This window comes from Heteronotia binoei, chromosome 18 (genome assembly GCF_032191835.1).
Source record: "Heteronotia binoei isolate CCM8104 ecotype False Entrance Well chromosome 18, APGP_CSIRO_Hbin_v1, whole genome shotgun sequence".
NCBI lineage: Eukaryota > Metazoa > Chordata > Lepidosauria > Squamata > Gekkonidae > Heteronotia > Heteronotia binoei.
The window spans coordinates 9,778,975-9,803,231 of record NC_083240.1 but is presented as its reverse complement, the minus strand read 5'-3'; the positions used below and the strand labels follow the sequence as shown (position 1 = coordinate 9,803,231).

Genomic DNA, 24,257 nt, shown 5'->3' with positions numbered 1-24,257 from the left:
AGGAGGCAAGGGTGGAGACGCTTTTTCAGCGGGTCGCTCACTGCTGCTGCCCCCAACACTGATCGTGAGTGCATCAGAGGGGCATAAGAGCCCAGCCTTCGGCCGGGGGGTGTCGGCCTTTAAAGTGCCCAGGAATGCAGCACTTCACCGCCCTTTTCTGGCCCTTAAAATTGTGAAGAATGGAGGGAGGAGAATGCACCACATGGGGGGAGGGAACGGCACCATGAGGCGCCATGGGGGGGGGGCGTGAGGCCCTGCATGGCCCAGTTGCTAACAGCTTGTGGCCCAGTACCAGTCCGTAACCCGGGGGTTGGGGATCCTTGGTTTAGTCCATAGACATAATTCTATGTTAAGGATGGGAATGAGTTGCATTTTTGTGGTTCAGTTCATGGCTGAACCATGAGCGTGATGACCAGAATTACCTTTAGAGTTCAATCATGCTTGTCTTACCCCTTGTTCCTGGCTCCACCTCCAAAGTCCCCAGATATTTCTTGAGTCAGACTTGGCAACCCTAGTAATAAGCTGGGCTTTTTTTTTTTTTTTTTTTGGAAAAAGAGGTGCCAAAACTCTTAAGATGGAAATGAAGGAGAAAAACACGGGTGTCCCTCATGAACTTTTAAACATTTTGTTTCCACAAAGAGGTTCTGGAACTCTGTTTCACCATGCTCCCTCAGGGAAACATCCCTGGTAAAAAGCAGCAGGAAGCCTTTTTAAAACAAAGAAATCCGCCCCCACACACAACACACCAAGAAAGCTAAGAAGGTGACCTACAATTGGCTTCATTTGTGATTTAATCCAGGATTCTTTCAAAATCAAGTTGCCACTGGAACACACACACACTAACCAGGTAAGGGTCACACCACTGGTGTATCTAATCCAGCATCCTGTTTCCAACCAGGGTTGCCAGCCTCCAGGTGGGGTCTGGAGATCTCCCACTTTTCCAAATGATCTCCAGCTGGCAGAGATCAGCTCCCCTGGAGAAAATAGACTGATTAAAGCCACCAAGTAATACACCGTCTTTCAGTTTGCAAAAATATATTACAAGGATTGTGTACAACACATAATAAACAATACAATAATGATAGAGGCTGGCGGTGCTAGGGCCTTTTAAAGCAACAGAAACCCCAAGGGGCCAAAATACCCCGTCCCCAAATGAAGAAGGAGGAGATATTGGATTTATATCCCGCCCTCCACTCCGAGGAGTCTCAACGGCTCACAAGCTCCTTTACTTTCGTCCCCCCCCACCACAACAGACACCCTGTGAGGTAGATGAAGACATTGGATTTATATCCCGCCCTCCACTCCGAAGAGTCTCAGAGCGGCTCACAATCTCCTTTATCTTCCTCCCCCACAACAGACACCCTGTGAGGTGGGTGGGGCTGGAGAGGGCTCTCCCAGCAGCTGCCCTTTCAAGGACAACCTCTGCCGGAGCTATGACTGACCCAAGGCCATGCTAGCAGGTGTAAGTGGAGGAGTGAGGAATCAAACCCGGTTCTCCCAGATAAGAGTCCGCACACTTAACCACTACACCAAACTGAATAGATACAAGTCCAAACTTGGAAATAGTCCAACTGAAATTCACAAGGTGGTTGCTCCTGAGGAGTGTAGCTTCAACGCAGCCGCTTTCTTGAAAAGACGTCTCGCTAGATTTTGATGACGTTTCAATTCTTTCTTCAGTTTAATGGCTCAATTATTTAGGAACCCCGTTCTACATTCTCTAATCACAGCATTTCGCTTCTCATTTCAATGTGAACGTCGGGCTCTTTCATTTCAACCCTGGAGAAAGTGGCCGCTTTGAAGGGTTGACTCTACGGCCTTGTACTGAGGCCCCTCCCTTCTCCAAACCCCACCCTATCCCAGATCCACCCCCAAAGTCTCCAGGTATTTCTGACACAGACCTGGCAACCCTGTTTCCAACAGAGGTCTACCAGATGTCTGTGTGAAACCTTCAAGGTGAAGGTCCTGCCAGTTTGTCACAGACAGACTGCCTCTCATCCTGGAGGTTTCATTCCATTCTTAGCTATCCTCGTTAATAGCTCCGGGTACACTTGTCCATCAAGAATTTATCCAAGAGTTTTGAGAGAATCAAACCAAAGAATCTTTTAATCTAACATCCTGTCTAGCCAGCCGGGGTGCCTTTGAGAAGCTCACAAACACACGTAACAGGAAAGCAGCAGGTCTTTCCAGTAACCAGCGCGAGACAGATCTGAATATGGAAGTTCCCATTAGTCACTAAGACTCATTGATTAAAATATTTACTTAGGAATTTTATTTGCCACCTCTCTGGAGATCTGCTTTGGAGGCAACTCAACATAACACAGGGATAGACATCTCCAAAAAGGGGATGATATAGATTCATGGAGCATAGGTCTATCAGTGGTTTTTAGCCATGGTGACTAAAGTCAACCTCTGAATCCCAGAGCCAGGAGGCAACATTAGGGGAAGACCTCAGCCTCTATGCCCTGTTGTTGGCCCTCCAGAGGGACTGGTTGGCCCCTGTGTGAGACAGGATGCTGGGCTAGATGGACCACTGGTCTGATCCAGCAGGGCTCTTCTGATGTTCTTATGAAGGCCTTGGCCTCTCTGCCCTGTTGTTGGCCCTCCAGAGGAACTGGCTGGCCACTGTGTGAGACAGGATGCTGGGCTAGATGGACCACTGGTCTGATCCAGCAGGGCTCTTCTGAAGTTCTTATGAAGGCCTTGGCCTCTCTGCCCTGTTGTTGGCCCTCCAGAGGAACTGGCTGGCCACTGTGTGAGACAGGATGCTGGGCTAGATGGACCACTGGTCTGATCCAGCAGGGCTCTTCTGATGTTCTTATGAAGGCCTTGGCCTCTCTGCCCTGTTGTTGGCCCTCCAGAGGAACTGGCTGGCCACTGTGTGAGACAGGATGCTGGGCTAGATGGACCACTGGTCTGATCCAGCAGGGCTCTTCTGATGTTCTTATGAAGGCCTTGGCCTCTCTGCCCTGTTGTTGGCCCTCCAGAGGGACTGGTTGGCCACTGTGTGAGACAGGAGGCTGAACCAGATGGACCACTGGACTGATCCAGCAGGGCTCTTCCAAAGTTCTCATGACCTCTCTGCCCTGTTGTTGTCCCTGTTGTTTGGCCACTGTGTGAGATAGGATGCTAGACTAGATGGACCGCTGGTATGATCCAATAGGACTGTTCTGATGTTCCTCATTCACCATGTAAAGTAGAATAATACAATAATTAAAAACTTGAACACAAAAACAAGCCATCGTGTAAAAATAAGCCAGAGGCATAAAAACAATATCCTCTATGAATTTGTTCAGTCTTAACCCCCCCCCCCCCAAAAAAAAACTTTAAGCTGTCTTTCAGCACTGAATTCCATAAAATTAATTATGTGTTGCGTGGAGACATACCTCACCCTTTCGCTGGAGGCAAAAGTCAGCATGTGCTCTACCCAGGGTTCTAAAACCCAAATGCTGATGCAAAAATGAGGAAAGTAGCAGAGAGACTTTAAAACTTTGTGGAGCATGGGTTTCGGGTGGGTAGCCAGGTTGCTCTGCAGCTCAAGATCATCTTAAAGTCCAAGCATTTCTGGGGTGTCTGACTTAGGGAACTCTGACTCTCAAAAGCTTATATCCTGGAGGGTCCTGTTGGTCTTTAAGACACTTCTAGACTCAAATCTAGGTCCTTGTGGAATATTGTTGCTAATAAGGTTGCCAATTCCCAGTTGGGGGGTAGGGGATCGTTTCATTTGGAGGCCCTCCCCCCACTTCAGGGTTATCAGAAAGTGGGAAGGGGGGTTGAATGTCTGCTGGGCACTGCATTATATATCCTATGAAGACCGGTCCCCATAGGGTATAATGGACAATCAATCAATGGTTGTCTGAAGATGCCTCCATGCTCCATGATTTCCAGTGAAGGGAAGGCATTTAAAAAGAGCACGGTCCCTTTAAATGTGGTGGCCAAAACTCCCTGCAGAGTTCAATCGTGCTTGTCACACCCTTGCTCCTGGCTCCACCCCCAAGGTTTCATGGCTCCACCTCCAAAGTCCCCAGATATTTCCTGAGTCAGACCTGGAACCCTAGTTGGTAACGGGAAGAAACAATTTCCTTCCAACTTCCCCGGTGGTCTCTTGTTTTATCCCCATAGCAATAGTGGTATCTGGAGATCTCCCACTATTAGAATTGATCTCCAGATGACCACAATCAGTTCCTCTGAAGAAAATGGGTGCCCTCCATGGCGTTAGACCCTGCTGAGCTCTTCCCCTCCCCAAACCCTACCCTAAAATCTCCAGGTTTTTCCCTACCTGGAGCTGGCAATCCTTCTGGTTAGTATTTGGATGGATAACCACCAAGGAAGACATAAGAACAAAGAGTTCAGTTGCACCTTAAAGTCTAACAAAATTTGTGGTCAAGTATGAGCTTTATTTTATTTATTTATTTATGATTTATATCCCGCCCTTCCCACAAAAGTGGCTCAGGGCGGCTCACATGGGCGGCTTTCATGAGTCCCTACTCTCTTCTTCAGGTATCTGAAGAAGTGAGCAGTGACTTGCAGATAGACTAACATGGCTACCCATTTTGATCTATATAAGAACATAAGGAGAGTCCTCCCGATTCAGACCAGAAGTCCATCTAGTCCAGCATCCTGTCTCGCACAGAGGCCAACCAATTCCTCTGGAGGGTAAACAACAGGGAAGAGAGGCTGAGGCCTTCCCCTCATAAGAACACCAGAAGAGCCCTGCTGGATCAGACTAGTGAGGGTCCATCTAGTCCAGCTTCCTGTCTCACACAGTAGCCAGCCAGTTCCTCTGAAGGGCCAACAACAGGGCAGAGAGGCCAAGGCCTCCCCTCATAAGAACGTAAGAGGAGCCTTGCTGGATCAGACCAGTGAAGGTCCATCTAGTCCAGCCTTCTGTCTCACACAGTGACCAACCAGTTCCTCTGGAGGGCCAACAACAGGGCAGAGAGGCTGAAGCCTCCCTCTGCTATTCCCTTCTGGCACTGGGATTCACAGGCTGACTGCCTCTGAATGTGGAGGTTCCCTTTAGTTACCGTGGCTAAGTAACCACTGATGGACCTCTCCTTCATTCATCCATCTAAGGTCAATGGCAAGCCACCTCTGAATGCCTCTGAGAGCCAGTTTGGTGTAGTGGTTAAGTGCTTGAACTCTTATCTGGGAGAACTGGGTTTGATTCCCCACTCCTCCACTTGCACCTGCTGGAATGGCCTTGGGTAGCCATAGCTATCGCAGGAGTTGTCCTTGAAATGGGAGCTGCTGTGAGAGCTCTCTCAGCCCCACCCACCTCACAGGGTGTCTGTTGTGGGGGAGGGAGATAAAGGAGATTGTGAGCCGCTCTGAGACTCTTGAGTGGAGGGCGGAATATAAATCCAATGTCTTCTTATTCTCTTGCCTTGAACTCTACAGAGTTATCTGTAAGCTGACTGACTTGACAGCCCATTCTGCCTCCACCAGTTTGCAATCAGACATCAAGCCAGGATGGGAAACCATGGTTTGAAGTACATTTGTTAACTATTTTTGTTATCCATGTACTAGTCATCCCAGCTCTGAGCCTTTTGAGGCCTGAGTCTATATACTGTATATCCATGGTTTGCAGTAGGGTTGCCAAGTCCAATTCATGAAATATCTGGGGACTTTGGGGGTGGAACCAGGAGACTTTGGGGGTGGAGCCAGGAGCAAGCCTCATTGAACTCTAATTGACAAGCCTAACTCCAAAGGGAGTTCTGGCCATCACATTTAAAGGGACTGTACACCTTTAAAATGCCTTCCCTCTATTAGAAATAATGAAGGATGGGGCGCCTTGTTTTGGGGCTCATACAATTGGACCCTCTGCTCCAATCCTTTTGAAACTTGGAGGGTGTTTTGAGGAGAGGCATTGGATGCAATGCTGATAATTTGGTGCCTCTACCTCAAAAACCAGCCCTCTCAGAGCCCCAGGTACCCTTAGATCAATTCTCCATTATAACCTATCGGAATCAGTCTCCATAGGGAATAATGGAGTGTCCAGCAGACATTCCCCCCCACACACACTTTCTGATGACCCTGAAGCGGGGGGAGGGCCTCCAAACCGGGGGATCTCCTGGCCCCACCTGGGGATTGGCAACCCTAGTTTGCAGGCTGCTTTGGTATTTTCCCATAAAAGAACAAGACCGCTCTTTTTAGAAGGTTCTATTTTATTAGGTGCACACGGACAGATTGAAGGCAAGGTAGGCAGGAGATCTTAAAAGGGAGCCGGCCATCAAAAGATCTGGCAAGTCAAACAAAATACTTCCACTATCTGCTTTGGCAAGTCCAAACCAAACAATTACTGCAATCTCGGGATAATTAAGACCGGCGATGATGTCTCGCTCACGCCTTGTCCATGAGAGGGCCACGTGGGTGCTGCCTACAGCTCTTCGCAGAGGGCGACAGAAGGAAGGCTAGAGGAGAGGGAGGAGAAGGAAACGAACGAGAAGGCAGAGTGGAAAGCCGGGGACTGGCCTGTAGCCACAGCGGGGCCTGCGCGGGCACTGCCCCCTGACTTTCAGACAGGGAGCCCTCCATGGGGGCAGCCTGTTTTTTTTTTTTTGTTTGTTTGCCACGGCTGAGCTGCCAAAGCATCATCAGCGGCAGCTGAAGCCGGGAGAGCTGAGCAGGGCACAGTGCAGTGCAGCAGCAAAAGCAACAGGCGGAGAGGAAGGAAACAGAGGAAGCCGTGTGAGACGAGCCGGGGAGGGGGGACAGATGGAGCTGCTGGCTGCAAAGCGCTGGGGTAGGGGGAGAGGGGGGTGGAAGGAACCCCCCCTCCGCCGCTTGCACACAAAGCGCAGTTCCCTTCTCGACTATGGCGTTTTAAGGTTTGCTGCCTTGACTTGGCCACTTTCAGAGCCTCCGGTTTTTGCCCCTACCCCAGAAAGCTTCTGAGAAGCGGCAAGCCCCACAGTGGATGGGAAAGGGGCTCCCCTGACTTTTTAAAAAGCCCCCCGACTTTTAAAATGCTGGGTATGGCCCTGGCTGGGGGTGGGGGGGAGCTGCGAAGGAAGAAGATGATGAGGAAGATATTGGATTTATATCCCGCCCTCCACTCCGAAGAGTCTCAGAGCAGCTCACAATCTCCTTTACCTTCCTCCCCCACAACAGACACCCTGTGAGGTGGGTGGGGCTGAGAGAGCTCTCACAGCAGCTGCCCTTTCAAGGACAACTCCTGCCAGAGCTATGGCTGACCCAAGGCCATTCCAGCAGGTGCAAGTGGAGGAGTGGTGGATCAAACCCGGTTCTCCCAGATAAGAGTCCGCACACTTCACTACTACACCAAGCTGGCTCTCACAAGGACAGCTCTGCCAGGGCTATGGCTGACCCAAGGCCATTCCAGCAGCTGCAAGTGGAGGAGTGGGGAGTCAAACCCGGTTCTCCCAGATAAGAGTCCACACACTTAACCACGACACCAAACTGGCTCTTATGCTTAGGAGAGTTATGCTGAGGCATGGACAAATGGGGAAGGTTAGCAGAAACTTATTTTGTCAGCCGGGATAACGGTGGGGTACGAGGGACGACGTGGGGGAAAAAATGAACGAAAAGGGGAAAAGCTGCTCTACGATGAGATACAGGTCAGGACAGGTAGTCGGGTTGGTCTGTGGCTGTGGAAAAGAGCAAGGTTCCAGTTAGGGTTTATTTTATTTATTTCTGTGGATTTGCATTCCGCCCTCTCCCATAAGGGCTCGGGGCGGATGCCGACATATCAAACAGTTAAAAACCAACAAGACATCCGTAGATAAACAGTAAAACAGTCAAGCGATTAAAACATTAAAAGTTAAAAGTTTAAGACAATGAACAGTTGAGCCAGTAGCTCGGATTTAATGTAAGTTAAGGCAGCATGGATAAGGCGGACACTTCATTTAGGTGTCCGGAGATTTATTTATTTATTTATTTAGGATTTATATCCCGCCCTTCCCACGAATGGCTCAGATGCCAGCTGTATCGGCCAAGTCCAATTCAATAAGCATCTGAGGGCTTTGCGGGTGGAGCCAGGAGACTTTGGGGGCGGAGCCAGGAGCAAGGTTGTGACAAACATAACAGAACTCCAAAGAGAGTTCTGGCCATCACATTGAAAGGCACTGTACACCTTTTAAATGCCTTCCTTCCATAGGAAATAATGAAGGATAGAGGCACCTTCTTCTGGGGCTCATAGAATCGGACTCCCTGGTCCAATCTTTTTGAAACGTGGAAGGTATTTTGGGGAGAGGCACTGGATGCTATGCTGAAAATTTGGTGCCTCTACCTCAAATAATAGCCCTCCTAGGGCCCCAGATACCCACAGATCAATTCTCCATACTTTATGGGAATCGGTCTTCATAGGGAATAATACCAAAGCAGCCAGCAACCTTGGGTTGCCAATCCACAGGTGGGGGCAGGGAATCCCCCAGTTTAGAGGCCCTCCTCCCGCTTCAGGGTCATTAGAAAGTGAGGGGGGAATGTCTGCTGGGCACTCTGTTATTCCCTATGGAGACCAATTCCCATAAAGTATAATGGAGAATTGATCTGTGGGTATCTGGGGCTCTGGAAGGGGTTGATTTTTGAGGTAGAGGCACAAAATTATCAGCATTGCATCCAATGCCTCTCCTCAAAACACCCTTCAAGTTTCAAAAGGATTGGAGCAGAGGGTCCAATTCCATGAGCTCCAAAATAAGGTGCCCCTGTCGTTCATTATTTCTAATAGAGGGAAGGCATTTTAAAGGTGTGTGGTCCCTTTAAATGTGATGGCCGGCACTCCCTTTGGAGTTCAATTGTGCTTGTCAGAACCTTGCTCCTGGCTCCACCCCCATGTCTCCTGGCTCCATCCCCAAAGTCTCCTGGCTCCACCCCCAAGGTCCCCAGGTAGTTCTTGAATTGGACTTGGCAACCCTACTGTAGCATTAGAAAATTCAGGGGAGGGACGGTGGCTGAGTGGCAGAGCATCTGCTTGGGAAGCAGAAGGTCCCAGGTTCAATCCCTGGCATCTCCAAAAAAGGGTCCAGGCAAATAGGTGTGAAAAACCTCAGCTTGAGACCCTGGAGAGCCGCTGCCAGTTTGAGAAGACAATACTGACTTTGATTTTTTTAATTATTATTATTAAATTTTATTTGTATCCCGCCCTCCCCGCCTAGGCAGGCTCAGGGCGGCTTACAACATTCAATAAAACATTATACAGAATACAATAATTAAAAATGACATTAAAATTATACAGAGTTAAATACATGTTAAGACTAATCCAGCTTATACAATTTATAACTTTGATGGACCGAGGGTCTGATTCAGTATAAGGCAGCTTCATATGTTCATATGTTCAAAAGAGCAAGAGCTCAAAAGCACCTTCAAGCTGAACCAGATTTGGGGCAGGGGAGAAGCTGTGAGAAGTGAGCTGCGACTCATGAAAGTGCCTCCCCTGCCACAAATTTTGTTAGTCTTTAAAGTGCTCCTCCTGGACTCTTCCTCTTTTTCTATTGCTCTACGATGGTTCTCTTTTTGAGTCCTGTCAACTCCAGTTTGCAAGTTTTAACAGTCTTTTGATTGCTTTTCAATACTTTTACGCACATTCTGGGCTGTATTCCGACCCACACATGTGAACAACAGCCTTTCTCTTTAGCCAGAGGCTGGACTGGCAGTTACACAGTCAACACTTTTTATAGAGCGTTCGAACGTCAAGAGCATTCTGGAACAGTTATCATGAATAGAAAGCATGACCCTGTTTTGTGAGAAGGCAGACTTGGGCCACCCAAACAAACCTTCCAACAAATATGTGAGAAATGTGAAGAAAAGAGGACTCCAGAGCGTAGAAAAAAATCTGTAACTTGCAGGGCTTTTTTTGTAGCAGGAATTCCTTTGCATATTAGGCCACACACTCCTGATGTAGCCAGTCCTCCAAGAGCTTACAATAGGCCCTGTAAGAAGAGCCCTGTAAGCTCTTGGAGGATTGGCTGCATCGGAGGGGGGGGGTGTTGAAGCCTAATATGCAAAGGAGTTCCTGCTACAAGAAAAGCCCTATGTGTAAGCAAAGTATGAGTCACAAGTAGGTAGGGTTGCCAGCCTCCAGGTGGGGCCTGGAGAGCTCCCGCTTTTCGACTCATCTCCAGCTGGCGGAGATCGGCTCCCCTGGAGAAAATGGCTGCTTTGAAGAGTGGGCTCTGTGACATTGTACCCTTTTGGGGCCCCTCCCCTCCGCAAACCCCACCCTCTCCTGGATCCACCCCCAAAGTCTCCAGGTCTTTTCCAACACCAACCTGGTAGCCCAATTTCCAGGTGGTGTCTGGAGATTGGCTTGGATTACACGTTGAGATCAGTTCAGCTGTGGGGGGAAATGGCCACTTTGGAAGGTGGAGTCTTTGGCATTATGCTCCACTGAAGTCCCCCAAACCCCACCCCTTTCAGGCTCCACCCCCAAAATCACCAGACATTTCCCAACCCAGAGCTGATAATTCTAGTCACATCTTTATATACAATTTGATGAAGATTTTTTTTTTGCTTATGAATATGTACATTCATAATATGGAGGACAGCATAATACGATGGAACATAAGAGAGGCCATGCCGAATCAGGCCAATGGCCCATACAGTCCAACACTCTGTGTCACACAGTGGCAAAAAAACCCCAGGCATCATCAGGAGGTCCATCGGTGGGGCCAGGACACTAGAAGCCCTCCCACTGTGCTCCTCTCAAGCACCAAGAATACAGAGCATCACTGCCCCAGAGAGAGAGTTCTGTCAATTCCCTGTGGCTAATAGTCACTGATGGACCTCTGCTCCATATGTTCATCCAATCCCCTCTTGAAGCTGTCTAGGCTTGCAGCAGCCGCCACCTTCTGTGGCAGTGAATTCCATGTCTTAATCACCCTTTGGGTGAAGAAGGACTTCCTTTTATCCGTTCTAACCCGACTGCTCAGCAATTTCATTGAACGTCCACGAGTTCTCGTACTGTGAGAAAGGGAGAAAAATACTTCTTTCTCTACCTTCTCTGTCACATGCATGATCTTGTAAACCTCTATCATGTCACCCCCTCAGTCAATGTTTCTCCAAGAGCCTCAAGAGGAAAAACATAAACCAACCGAGGGAGTTGAAATCCTACTAAGCAAGATTTGGAAATGAAGGATTCTTAAAAGGGGAGAATTCCTCAAGTGTTTGTTTCACTTTGGAAGCAATGAATAGTTGAGAACTCCAAAATTATTGGCAGTATTGAGAGGTGGAGGAGGATTTCACCTGCTTCCTTAACTCTCATAAGAACATAAGAGAAACCATGCTGGATCAGGCGAATGGCCCATCCAACACTGTTTCACACAGTGGACAAAAAACCAGGTGCCATCAGGAGGTCCATCAGTGGGGCCAGGACAGTAGAAGCCCCCCCACTGCTCCCCCCACAAGCACCAAGAAGACAGAGCATTGCTGCCCCAAACAGAGGTCCAACAATACCCTGTGGCTAATAGCCACTGATAGACCTCTGCTCCAGATGTTTATCCAATCCCCTCTTGAAGCTGGCTATGCTTGCAGCTGCCACCATCTCCTGTGGTAGTGAATTCCATGTCTTAATCACCCTTTGGGGGAAGAAGGACTTCCTTTTATCCGTTCTAACCCGACTGCTCGGCGATTTCATTGTGTGTCCATGAGTTCTTGTTTTGTGAGAAAGGGTTTTTTTGTTGTGTGCACGCTCTCATGTTCCCAGACACGTGATGGGATCTGAGCAAAACACCCACTCTTTCCTTCCATAATTAACTTCCTGTAAGACTGACAGAGCCGTGCCTTGTGGAGGGTGGCGGTGATTGGGCAGCCCGATTAATTGATCCTGAATTACAATCTAGCGCCATTGTTTTCAGCCAAAACGGATCAACTGGGATTATACAAGGGCTTGGCTGGCAGAATCATTTGGGAGGGCGATGCCAAGGTTGCCAACATTGACAAGACAAACGCCACCATAACTGGCATTTCATGGCTTTGCAATTAAGCGGCAAGGAGTGGCAGAGTAAGAAGGCAAACGTCAGCCCACATCTGACTGAGAGAAGAGGGATGCTTTCACAATATCCCATCTCCTAGAATGATTAAAGGTTTGGAAAATTTTCCCTATGAAGAAAGGATAAAACGCTTGGGGCTCTTGAGCTTGGAGAAACGTTGACTGCGGGGTGACATGATAGAGGTTTACAAGATTATGCATGGGATGGAGAAAGTAGAGAAAGAAGTACTTTTCTCCCTTTCTTACAATACAAGAACTCGTGGGCATTCAATGAAATTGCTGAGCAGTCGGGTTAGAACGGATAAAAGGAAATCCTTCTTCACCGAAGGGTGATTAACATGTGGAATTCACTGCCACAGGAGGTGGTGGCGGCTACAAGCATAGCCAGCTTCAAGAGAGGATTGGATAAAAATATGGAGCAGAGGTCCATCAGTGGCTATTAGCCACAGCATTGCTGAGCAGTCGGGTTAGAACGGATAAAAGGAAATCCTTCTTCACCGAAAGGGTGATTAACATGTGGAATTCACTGCCACAGGAGGTGGTGGCGGCTACAAGCATAGCCAGCTTCAAGAGGGGATTGGATAAAAATATGGAGCAGAGGTCCATCAGTGGCTATTAGCCACAGCATATATATATATATGCCACTGTGTGTGTGTGTGTATATATATATATATATATATATATATATATATATATATATATATATATATATATATATATATATATATATATATATATATATATATATATATATATATATATATTGGCCACTGTGTGACACAGAGTGTTGGACTGGATGGGCCATTGGCCTGATCCAACATTGCTTCTCTTATGTTCTTATGTTCTCCTACTGAGGATTACTACCCAAGTTTTCTCTTATTACACACTGATAGTATATCTGTGTACTGTATCCATCTGCTTTCTTAGAGCAGTGCTGCATTCAGTATCAGGGTTACTTCTGAAATGCTCTGCCTTTCCTAGGGATGCCAACCTCCAGGAGGGGCCTGGGGATCCCCTGCAACTACAGCTCATCTCCAGACTACAGCTATTAGTTCCCCTAGAGATAGGGGCGGCTCACCCACTCGGAAAACCAGGCGGTTGCCTGGGGTGCCGGGATGGGGGCACTGAATTGGGCTCCCCCCCTTCTGGTGCCCATGACAAATGCCTGGCTCTCCCCCCCGCCCCCACCACTGCCCTCATCACCCACCCCTCCCTCACGCCACGCGCCAAGCTCCACTCCCTCTCTGGTGCTAGCAGAGGTGCGCGCAGCGACAGGCTTGGCCCTGCCGGCTTCGACGCAGCCAGCATCTGATCCTTCTTTGAACAGAGCCCTGGAGGAGGCTTTGCTCCCCCTCATTTCCAGTTCTGGGAAGGAGGAGGAATCATAGAGTTGGAAGAGATCTCTAGGGTCATCTAGTCCAACCCCCTGCACAATGCAGGCAACTGGGTGTGATCTGTCAACCAGTTACAGATCCACCTAACAGTGACAGGATCCAAAGCACATTTTACCATCTTGTCAACAAGGACAGTATGTGGAACTTTATCAAAAGCCTTACTGAAATCAAGATAAATGATGTCTACAGCATTCCTCTCCTCCAGAGCTCTGTTCAAAGAAAGATCAGATGCCGGTGGGTTGAGCCTGTTGCACCATGCTCTGATGGGGGTGGGGGTGGTGGTGATGGAGCACGGTGCTGTCTTGCAGCAGTGCAGAAGAAGGGTGGGAAGGGGGGGTGCTGGGGGGCACCGGGCGGTGAGCCTGCCTGGGGCACAACACACCCTAGGGCTGGCACTGCCTGGAGAAAAAGGATGCTCTGGAGGGTGGACATTATACCCCACTGAGGTCCCTGCCCTCCTCAGACACCACCCCAGATCTCCAGGAGGAGTTTCCCAGCTTGGAGCTGGCTACCCTACCCCCCTACCCCCGCCAGTGGCCAGGGAGGACCTGGGAACCCCATTTCCATTCCAAATTGCAGAGTCTTGTTTCCAATCTGGAAAGGATGAAGCAGGAATCCTCTGTTGTCCTGTCTTTTAGATCCGTTTCTAAATTCTGTATAGCATACTGGGGGAATGTACAGTCCTCTGGCAGCTTCCAGGTCATTTGCATCTTTCTTTTCTTTTGTCTCACTGATGCACACGTGCGTGTCAGTAAAGCACTACCAGAAAGCAATTTCGATATAGTTAGGCCTTCAGTGTTGAAGACGAAGAGTTTGTCTGCATTTGGCATCAGTGTTAACAGGCAGCAATTCCAAGGCTGAAGCAATTCCCCCCACCCTCATCAGGGACTGAGATACAGCAATTGGGGAAAACCTGCAACCGGCTTTCGGAGATAACATTCATTCCACTCCCCGCTCGGAGCAAGAAATTTCACATTCCGAGTAAAAGGCTACGAGAACAGTATGAAAAGGCCCTCTGCCGTTTTATTAGGGAAGGGTTACAAAACAAGTCAGTGCAGTCAGTTTAGTTCCTCCTTATCCTCAAAATCTGGACAAAGGGGTATGAAAACAAGACGAGAGGGTTATTAAATTATTATGTTATTAAACTGCACCCACGAGGACAGTCATTTACCACCGCTCTTCACGCACCAACACACGGCCAAATAAATTACAATCACATTATAATGGCATTCTTATCCTGCCAGTATAGAAGTTTTTAAAAAACCACCTAATAAAAGGTAGGAGTTATACAGTACATATTTTATACAGAGAAACAATACAGTTATCATGAGAAACAAGATACCGGCTTTCTCACTGATTTGACTTTATTTACAGATTGCACTGTTGCCCAAGCTGATTCTAAGCTGCATATCTAATCAACCGGAACTTCTCCGCACTCCTCTAATAAGTAACGTATCTTACAGTGCAATCCCAAGAGCATTTCCTGGGAGTAAGCCCTAATGAATAGACCTGAGTAGGATTCTGAGTAGACCGGATTAGGAAAGCCCGAGTGGTATGTCCGGCTAACGATTTCTATCAAAGGGAAAGTCTTTCAACATATTGGATCCCAGTACACCTGTAGCAAAGTGATCTTTTGAACCCAGTTGAAACAAAGTTGAGGGAGGAGGTGGTGTTGAGGCTCCTCGGGAGGGCGTCTGAGGCCCCAGGTTCAATCCCCGGCATCTCCGGGTAAATGAATCTGGTAGTAGGTGATGGGAAATATCTCTGAGACCCTGGAGAGCTACTGCCAGTCTGAGTAGCCAATACTGACTCTGACGGACTAAGGGTCTGATTCATTAGAAAGCAGTTTCATGTGCAAATGTGTCCTCCCGAAAGCATTCCCAAATATATTTTAACTAGCCTGCCTTTAGCAAAAAGGCAGCCTGTTTTCCCATTTAAAAAAAAAAAAAAACACCCCAAAGATTTGGCGAGTTGCTATCAGACAGTCTCGCCGTTGAAGTTCTCAGCAAGGTTTAAAGATACTCCTTAAACGTTGAGCTTCACCAATGACATCCTGCCGCACAGTCTTGTTCCCCTGTAATTAAAGGAGGGAGGAGGGATTTGCCTTTGAAGTTGATCCTCCTTCTTCAGATCCTCAGAAATCCCCGACATCCATTTCCTCTATTGCTAGTTCTGCTTTGGCCTGTGTTGCTTGGAGAAGCCTATTATAAAATCCTGCATTAAACACAATGTTCTCATTCTGAATTTTATGGACTAACTCAACAGGAATCGGCGGTCTGTTAAACCAAAGCGCTATCTCGGACACGAGATTACAATTAGGACGGCCAAGCGTTAATTTGCACCTTTTCCAGCGAATCGTTCGCTTGTTAACGGATAGGACATGGGCTCGTAAATGTCCGCTGGAGACATCTGGTAACAGGCAGGCAGTTTAACATTTAACTTAGGTACGGCTGTGAAATGTTGACAGGCCAAGCGGTATGTCAGGAGATGCCCAGCTGAATCTGGTTTCTTCAGGAGTGTTTTAATAGGAGAGTTGATTTTACATGGAACTGGGGCACCGCCAGGCACTCTCCCCCATCCTTTCCCTTCCCCCAACAAGTTCATCACCTTCCCAGTTCCCAAAAGAACATATTTCACAATTCTTGAAAGGAGGTTACAGGTCAAAAATACCTGAATATGAGACAAATCTGGTTCCAGTGACATAATGAGGAAAGGTTTTTCACATCATTCCAGGAATCGAGACGAATGCCGTGCCCTTGTGCATGGCTGAACTTCTACCGGACTCAGCTCCAGGCAGCGAAGGGCAGAACTTGCCCTCCATGATTTAACTTGGCACACAGAAAGGCCACTTTTGGGCCAACGGACACCAGTCCTTTTTCAGATGACAAGTTCCGTACGTCTGACGCTGGCGTATCCAGAGACAGAAGTCACACCTTCTGGCCACGGTTCCCACGAAAGCCACTGTCCAAAGCAACCTTCATAACCTGGGATATGGATACAGGCCCTGCTGGGTGCCTTTTCTGTATCCTATTCTGACGACGCTATCCGTTGAGACCTGTTCCTGTGCACTGGTCCTCCTGATATTTAAACCCATTGAGCACAACTCCCGTGTACAATTCTGGGATGTGGCACCCGCCGTATTTTGAGAAGAGACCGGAGATATCCTTTTTGTCCAAGGAGGCATCTCCGTCACTGGGGTATAATATAGTCATGTTAGGGCTAGCGGCCAGCCCCTCCTCCACGTATCGGTATTTCTCCAAAGTCAAGCTCACGGTCGAGATGGCGGGTGACTCCATCATCACGTTTATCTTCTTGGCTGTCATCCAACGGTAGCAGAAGATGAGGGACAGAATGACGATGTCCACCAGGAACTCCAACATCTCCACCACCGACAGCACCGAGGACCCGAACCAGAGACTCCACTGGCTTCCCATGTTGGACATTGCCACGTCCGCCTAAGGGGTGGGGGGGGGGGAGGCAAAATACAAACCGTGTAAGGAAAGGGATAAAACACAGTTGTTGAACTCATTTGTTATGAGGGCCAGATCAGACATAAATGAGACCTTGCTGGGCCGGGCCATGCGTGGACCTATTTAAGATTAGGTAGCAGAGATATAAACTTTATAAAGAACACAGACAAACACAATTAAATATATTTTTAAAAAAACTTAAAATAAAACGTGCTTCAAACATTAGCACTCGTTAGTCTTAAAGGTGGCTTTCTTTGTATTTCTCCCATGGATCCAGGGAACTGGGCAAAGGAAACTCTGGCTTTTTCTTTCCTATCTCTGGGATCAGGAGGGGGAGGAGTCTCAGCCAATAGAAGGGAGAGAGGCTTGGCTCAGTAGCTCTGCTGTGTGACTGCGAGAGCCTGGCAAAGCAAGCTCTGCCTCCCCCCTTTCCTCCCCAAGGGAGGAGCCTCAGCCAATGGAGAAAATAGAGGTCTTGCCCTGTAGCTCTGCTGTGCGATTGAGCAAGCCTGGCAAAGCAAGCTGTGATGCAGAAAGAAACAAGAGAGAGGGAGAAGGAAGCAGACGACATCCAGTTGCTCAGGGACCTGATAGGAGCCTGCCAGGGGCCTGAATCAGCCCCCAGGTCACATTGGACACCCCTAGGATAAGAGATTCAGGATCATCCCTATTTCAAAGCAGCTGCTTCTTTGCACTGTATTATGGATGATGTTGAATCTTGCAGCTGGACAGCTTGGAGCAAAAGATTCCGATTTCCCTTTGTGTATTCTCCAGGCTCACCATGAAACCAGGGGTCATTCAATAGAAAAAGAGGTGCCAGAGCTCATTAGCACAACTCATTTGCATCTGCCACACACCCCTGACATCAACAAGAAAGCGTACTAAATGATATCAGCTCAGCATCTACCCTAAAATGCTTCCTGAACTAGAATTGCCATAATAAAACCTTACTCCAAGTCATACTTTTAAAATTACTTTCTCCTATGTGGCCACAGTGGCACGAGGAAGATTTCCATCTGTCTGCTTGATAGGTTTGGGTTATTTTCCCAGTTTTTGCGGGGGTGGGGTGGGGAAATATTAGGAAGTTTGTGGAATCTTAGAGTTCAGCAAAATTCTGACAGGGGGGTTGAACAATGGAGCCCAGACGCAAGTTTTTTTTGTGGGGGGAAAGAAAGAAAGAAAGAAAGAAAGAAAGAAAGAAAGAAAGAAAGAAAGAAAGAAAGAAAGAAAGAAAGAAAGAAAGAAAGAAAGAAAGAAAGAAAGAAAGAAAGAAAGAAAGAAAGAAAGAAAGAAAGAAAGAAAGAAATTGTCCATGCACATAGTAAGCAAGCATGTCAGGGACACAGGTAGCCACCTAGATGTTTGAGAGAAGGAAGGAAGGAAGGAAGGAAGGAAGGAAGGAAGGAAGGAAGGAAGGAAGGAAGGAAGGAAGGAAGGAAGGAAGGAAGGAAGGGAGGGAGGGAGGGAAAGAGGGAGGGAGGGAGGGAAGGAGGAAGGAAGGAGGGAAGGAAGGAGGGAAGGAAGAAAGAAAGAAAGAAAGAAAGAAGAAAGAAAGAAAGAAAGAAAGAAAGAAAGAAAGAAAGAAAGAAAGAAAAGAAAGAAAGAAAGAAAGAAAGAAAGAAAGAAAGAATATAATGTAGAGGTTTCGGAGCTCCACTCCTGTGAGTTCCTGCCAAAATGAGGCCAGGCCCTACCTTCACCCCGATTTACTAACAAAATTCAACAGTGTTATTAAGAACATCAGAAGAGCCCTGCTGGATCAGACCAGTGAAGGTCCATCTAGTCCAGCCTCCTGTCTCACACAGTGGCCAACCAGCTCCTCCGGAGGGCCAACCACAGGGCAGAGAGGCTGAGGCCTACATAAGAACATCAAAGAGCCCTGCTGGATCAGACCAGTGGTCCATCTAGCCCAGCATCCTGTCTCTCACAGGGGCCACCCAGTTCCTCTGGAGGGCCAACAACAGGGCATGGAGGCCGAGGCCTTCCCACGATGTTGCGTCCTGCTCTGGGATTCAGAGGCTTAGTGAGCATGAAGGTTCCTCTCAGTCACCATGGCTAGTAGCCTCTGACAGACTTATCCTCGTTCCCTTAAGAGCACTCTGTGTTTCCTTTTGTCCCTCCTGAACCTCCTGCCCATCGATTTCATTGGGTGCCCTCGAGTGCTAGTATTTTGGAAGAGGGAGAGAAAGTTCTCTTTGTCGTTAATGCTGGTGCACGTTATGTGCGTCGTCTAAAAATGGCATTAAAAATTATTTAAAAGAAACAAATGAATCGGGAACGCTAGCAGCAAAAAAGGTGGGTGAAATGACCGGTGCAACAGCAATGTATGAAAACGGGTACATATTCATACATTCTTATCCCACGCAGACAGATCAATGTGGAAGGATTCCAGGAAGGCAGAAAACATGAGGTTTATTTGTGTTCCTGCTTGATTGTAGATATTTATGTAGCAGTTTTATATTGTGGTTTGCATTTTATGAGTGTTTGATCATTGTTGCAAACCACTGCAGAGCAGAAAGGGAGGGAAGCAATCTTTTTTTAAAAGTACATTAAACAAATGAAATAAACAGGGCAGGAATTAGTGTGTTTCTGCTCGTCCCTTCCTTTATTGCCCTATAATTTCGTGGTGTGTTATATTCGACCAGTCTCAAAAGGGAGAATTTCTGTGATTTAATTCCGGAATGGGAGCATGTTTAGTTCAGCTGGATTTCATTGCCCTCTCTCTTGCCAATTTGCAAGAAGAAAAAGGGTGCGGCCAGACGGACCACTTAAAGCGAGACGAAAGAGCCTTTTTCTGGACCGGGGCAGAAAAATCCGACGTGGCGGCGTTCACATGAACGGTCGTATAAAGAGTTGGTCCCGTTAGTGAAAAGCAGTTGATCGATCACACGGTGATGGTGATTTTGGGAGGGGGGGGGGTCCATTGAACATGCGCCCAACTGCTTGGAGCTGGGAAATCAAACATTGCTTCAGTGGCAGGGGGGAAGGGGGAAAGTTTCCGGAATTAACGTTGCCGATCCAAACCAAGGCACTGCAGGAATTATTTTCCTAGAAATTGGCAGTGACAATGATATCTTGAAATCCGCATATTGAAAAGAAAGATTTTTTTTCCTCTTCTGAAAAGTGGGATAACGTCCCCCCCCCCCCCCCGATCCTGTGTTGACTGGAGAAGCAGAAGCGTCATCTCAGATTCCCGGATGATCTGGCAATGCGCATGTCTGCTGGGGCTTTTTTTCAAAAACAAGGTGGGAGGCAGTATCGCGCGTGAGCTGTCCAAACAACAAAAAGCCGATCTTGTGTCGCTGTTTTGAAAAAGGGCCGGACTTTCTGTGTGTGTCAAATTAATGCGGCACTGATCTGCAGCAAGTCGGAATGATGCTGGATCACGCTCGATTGCCAGATGTGGATGTCTGAACGAACACATTTAATCCGTCAGCGAGACGGAGCTGTGTCGCCACTAATGGTACATCTGGCCGCACCCAAAGAGTTGGATTTATACCCTGCCCTTCACTTGGAGTCCTCAGAGCGGCTTACAATCTCCTTCCCTTCCTCTCTTCACAACAGACACCCTGTGAGTAATACTCCCTCTAAGCTATGGAGCTTTTGGAGCAAAAATTCTACTTTGTGAGCTAGTGACATTAAAGTTACTGCATAAATTAGTTTGCTGTGGGTTTCTTTTTCCTGAGCTAAGACAAAAATGTGTGAGCCAGAGGTTTAAAAACCTGTGAGCTAGCTCACACTAACTCACTGCCTGTGAGGTAGGTGGGGCTGAGAGAGCTCTGAGAGAACTAGGACTGACCCAAGGTCACCCAGCGGGCTACACGCGAAGGAGTGAGGAATCAAACCTGGTTCTCCAGATTATTGTCTGTGCTCTTAAGCGCTACACCAAACTGTGCACTGATAAAACACTGCAAAAAAAAAAAAAGCAGCCTTGCTGTGACTGTACACAGGACTACATCGAGGTCCTGTTTTTGTGACATTTTGCTAATGCCCACATTCACTTCTAAGCACTGGTAAGAACATCACAGAAACAGAATCTGGAAACAGCTCCACAATTGCAGCCAGATTGCTTTTCTGGTTTGTGCGCGCGTGTGTGTATTTTAATAATATATTGGATTTATATCCCGCCCTCCACTCCAAAGAGTCTCAGAGCGGCTCACAATCTCCTTTACCTTCCTCCCCCACAACAGACACCCTGTGAGGTGGGTGGGGCTGGAGACGGCTCTCATAGCAGCTGCCCTTTCAAGGACAACCTCTGCCAGAGCTATGGCTGACCCAAGGCCATGCTAGCAGGTGCAAGTGGAGGAGTGGGGAATCAAACCCGCTTCTCCCAGATAAAGAGTCCATGCACTTAACCACTGCACCAAACTGGCTCTCCTATGAGCATCAATTAAATAAAAGAAAAGATGTGAATGATGGAAGGACCTGAACAGTTAGCAAACCGTGCCTGGAGTGTATGAAATTTAGAACTGAAAAACAACCAGGCCCAGGACTTTTTTTTTAAAGCAGGTATACACAGGAATGCACATCTGGCAAGGGGTGTGGCCTAATATGCAAATGAGTTCCTGCTGGGCTTTTTCTACCCAAAAAAGCCCTGACAAGACCCATCAATGGAGGATTCCTCTTTCATCAGTTCCATTCCAGAAGGTAATTGGACACACCAAAACCTGGGGAGAAACTGGGATGAAGGGAAATTGAGAAGTGTCCCTAAAATACAAGAACATCCAACTCACAGTGTATCCAGCATCTTCAGCCAATGAATAGGAATCCAGATGTTCGTAGAAGATGTTCACTTTGGCAATGCCTTTCCTGAAACAGACAGAAAAAGGGGATTGGCGATGATTAAATCCTCCTTGTGTCAGGCCTGTAGTCAGAAAATTTTGGGTGGGGGGGGGGGGCCCAAGGGATAAAATTTTAGGTGGAGGGGGGCCACGGGGCCCAAAATGACACTTGACACATCACAGAGCCTGAACTGCGTCCAGACCAGGAAACGAGGAATCAGCAGCTGGCAAATGGGAGGGAAGGGGGTTGGGGAAAGGACGGTGGCTCAGTGGTAGAACATTGGTAAGCAGAAGATCCCAGGTTCAGTTCCTGGCATCTCCAACTAAAAAGGGTCCAGGCAAAGAGGCGTGAACAACCTCAGCTTGAGACCCTGGAGAACAGGGGAGGGACGGTGGCTCAGCAGTAGAGCATCTGCTTGGTAAGCAGAATGTCCCAGGTTCAATCCCCGGCATCTCCAACTAAAAAGGGTCCAGGCAAATAGATGTGAAAAACCTCAGCTGAGACCCTGGAGAGCCACTGCCAGTCTGAGTAGACAATACTGACTTGATGGACCAAGGGTCTGATTCAGTAGAAGGCAGCTTCATGTGTTCATATATATTCACAGGTGAAAGGGGAGGGACGATGGCTCAGTGGTAGAGCATCTGCTTGGTAAGCAGAAGGTCCCAGGTTCAGTCCGCGGCATCTCCAACAAAAAGGGGTCCAGAAAGTAGGTGTGAAAAACCTCAGCTTGAGACCCTGGGAGAGCCGCTGCCAGTCTGAGTAGACAATACTTTGATGGACCGAGGGTCCGATTCAGTAGAAGGCAGCTTTATATGTTCATATATGTTCAACTAAGCTTAACACACACACAGCTCTCCCCACACGGGCACCATATGTTCAGAGTGGCAGTAAGCAAAAGGAGCAGATTGGAGGTCCTCCAGTGGAGGGGCCATACACATGAAAGGGGGGGGCATTGAATGGAGTGACCTTCCTCCCCGGGCCCCACTGTAGCTACAGGCCTGCCTTGTGTCAGAACTATCAAGAAGGCTGCAGGGGAACTGGGATTTGTAAACTAATTCACCGAATAACTTAAGCTCTCCCCCTCTCCCCAGCCTAGGGTTGCCAATCCCCAGGTGGGGGTAGGGGATCCCCCGGTTTGGAGGCCCTCCCCCCGCTTCAGGGTCGTCAGAAAGCAGGGGGAGGGGAGGGAAATGTCCTGCTGGGAACTCTATTATTCCCTAGGGAGATTTATTCCCATAGAAAATAATGGAGAATTGACCTGTGGGTATCTGGGGCTCTGGGGGGGGGGGGCGTTTTTTGAGGTAGAGGCACCAGGTTTTCAGTACAGCATCTAGTGCCTCTCCCCAAAATACCCCCCAAGTTTCAAAAAGATTGGACCAGGGGGTCCAATTCTATGAGCCCCCAAAGAAGGTGCCCCTATCCTTCATTATTTCCTATGGAAGGAAGGAATTGAAAGGTGTGCCGCCCCTTTAAAAATGTGATGGCCAGAACTCCCTTTGGAGGTCAATGATGCTTGTCACAGCCTTGATCTTAGCTCCACCCCTAATGTCTCCTGGCTCCACCCCCAAAGTCTCCTGGCTCCACCCCCAAAGTCCCCAGATATTTCTTGAATTGGACTTGGCAACCCTCTCCCCAGCCCCCGGTTTGTTTTAAAAAAGTGTTAGCAACTAACCTTTCAGTGGCCACGCTGTAGTTGTACTGCTCTTTTAATACTTTGTGGATCCATTTCTGGAATACAAGAAACAAGAGAGAAAATGGTGACTCAAATCTGCTGTCCTTGGAATTGGCCCCAAGCGGCGGCAGCAGTGTAGGGGGACAAAATAGGGAGGAGGGGGTGCGGTTCAGTGTAGAGCACTGCTTTGCGCGCAGACGGTTCAAATTCTGACATCACAATTAAATAGGTTTAGTCAAGTCCTCTTCATCCCCTGGCGGGGGACGTCCGCGTGTGCGAGGTGCGTGCGTGCAATGGAATGACGTCGCCCGGAAGTGATGTCATCAAAATGGTGGCGCTCATGTGGGGCCGTTCTCGGCGTTCCTGGGAGAAAACTATGATTTTCCTGGATGCTCTAGCTATTTGAGAGGTTAAAACTCTATGGTGCCTATTGTACCAAAGGATTCTACCTCCCAAATGGCTAGAGCGTCCAGGAAAACCACAGGTTTTCTCCGGAAACACTCTGCATGGGAGCACCATTTCGATGACATCACTTCCAGGTGATGTCATCGTGCCAGCGATGCAGGGGGAGGTTCCCCCCGCTGGCCCAATGCAGGCTGGTAGGTTGAGAACCTCCCGGGTGGGAGATCCCCGCCCGGACCGAGGGCTTGGCAGTCCTACAGTTAAAGGTGGGAACGACCTTCTCGTACACAAGATCTTGGAATGAAGAGTACTGATATAGATGGAGAAGTGATCTGATGTTTACTCTTTGATTGGCACGGCCCAGGCCTCAATTTGGGCAGGAGCTCACAGGAGTGAAGCTCTGGAACCTCTACATTTTATTCTGTTCTCCCTCCTCCCTCCCTCCCTTCCCTTCCCTTCCCTTCCCTTCCCTTCCTTCCTCCCTCCCTCCCTCCCTTCCTTCCTTCCTTCCTTCCTTCCTTCCTTCCTTCCTTCCTTCCTTCCTTCCTTCCTTCCTTCCTTCCTTCCTTCCCCCACTTCTGGACTCCATTGTT

The 24,257-nt window shown here is 48.2% G+C and overlaps 1 protein-coding gene across 1 annotated transcript in view; it reads right to left on the bottom strand.

Annotated features, from left to right (window-relative positions):
• Window positions 1–16,379: 16,379 nt before the first annotated feature.
• SCNN1D (sodium channel epithelial 1 subunit delta) overlaps window positions 16,380–24,257 on the bottom strand; it is a 31,854-nt gene continuing 23,976 nt past the window's right edge. Inside the window, exons 9-10 of the mRNA XM_060259598.1 lie at window positions 21,542–21,617; window positions 16,380–16,793 (exon numbers count right to left, since the gene is read on the bottom strand). Coding sequence (XP_060115581.1) covers window positions 16,380–16,793; window positions 21,542–21,617 — 490 coding nt within the window. The remainder of the gene's footprint in view (window positions 16,794–21,541; window positions 21,618–24,257) is intronic.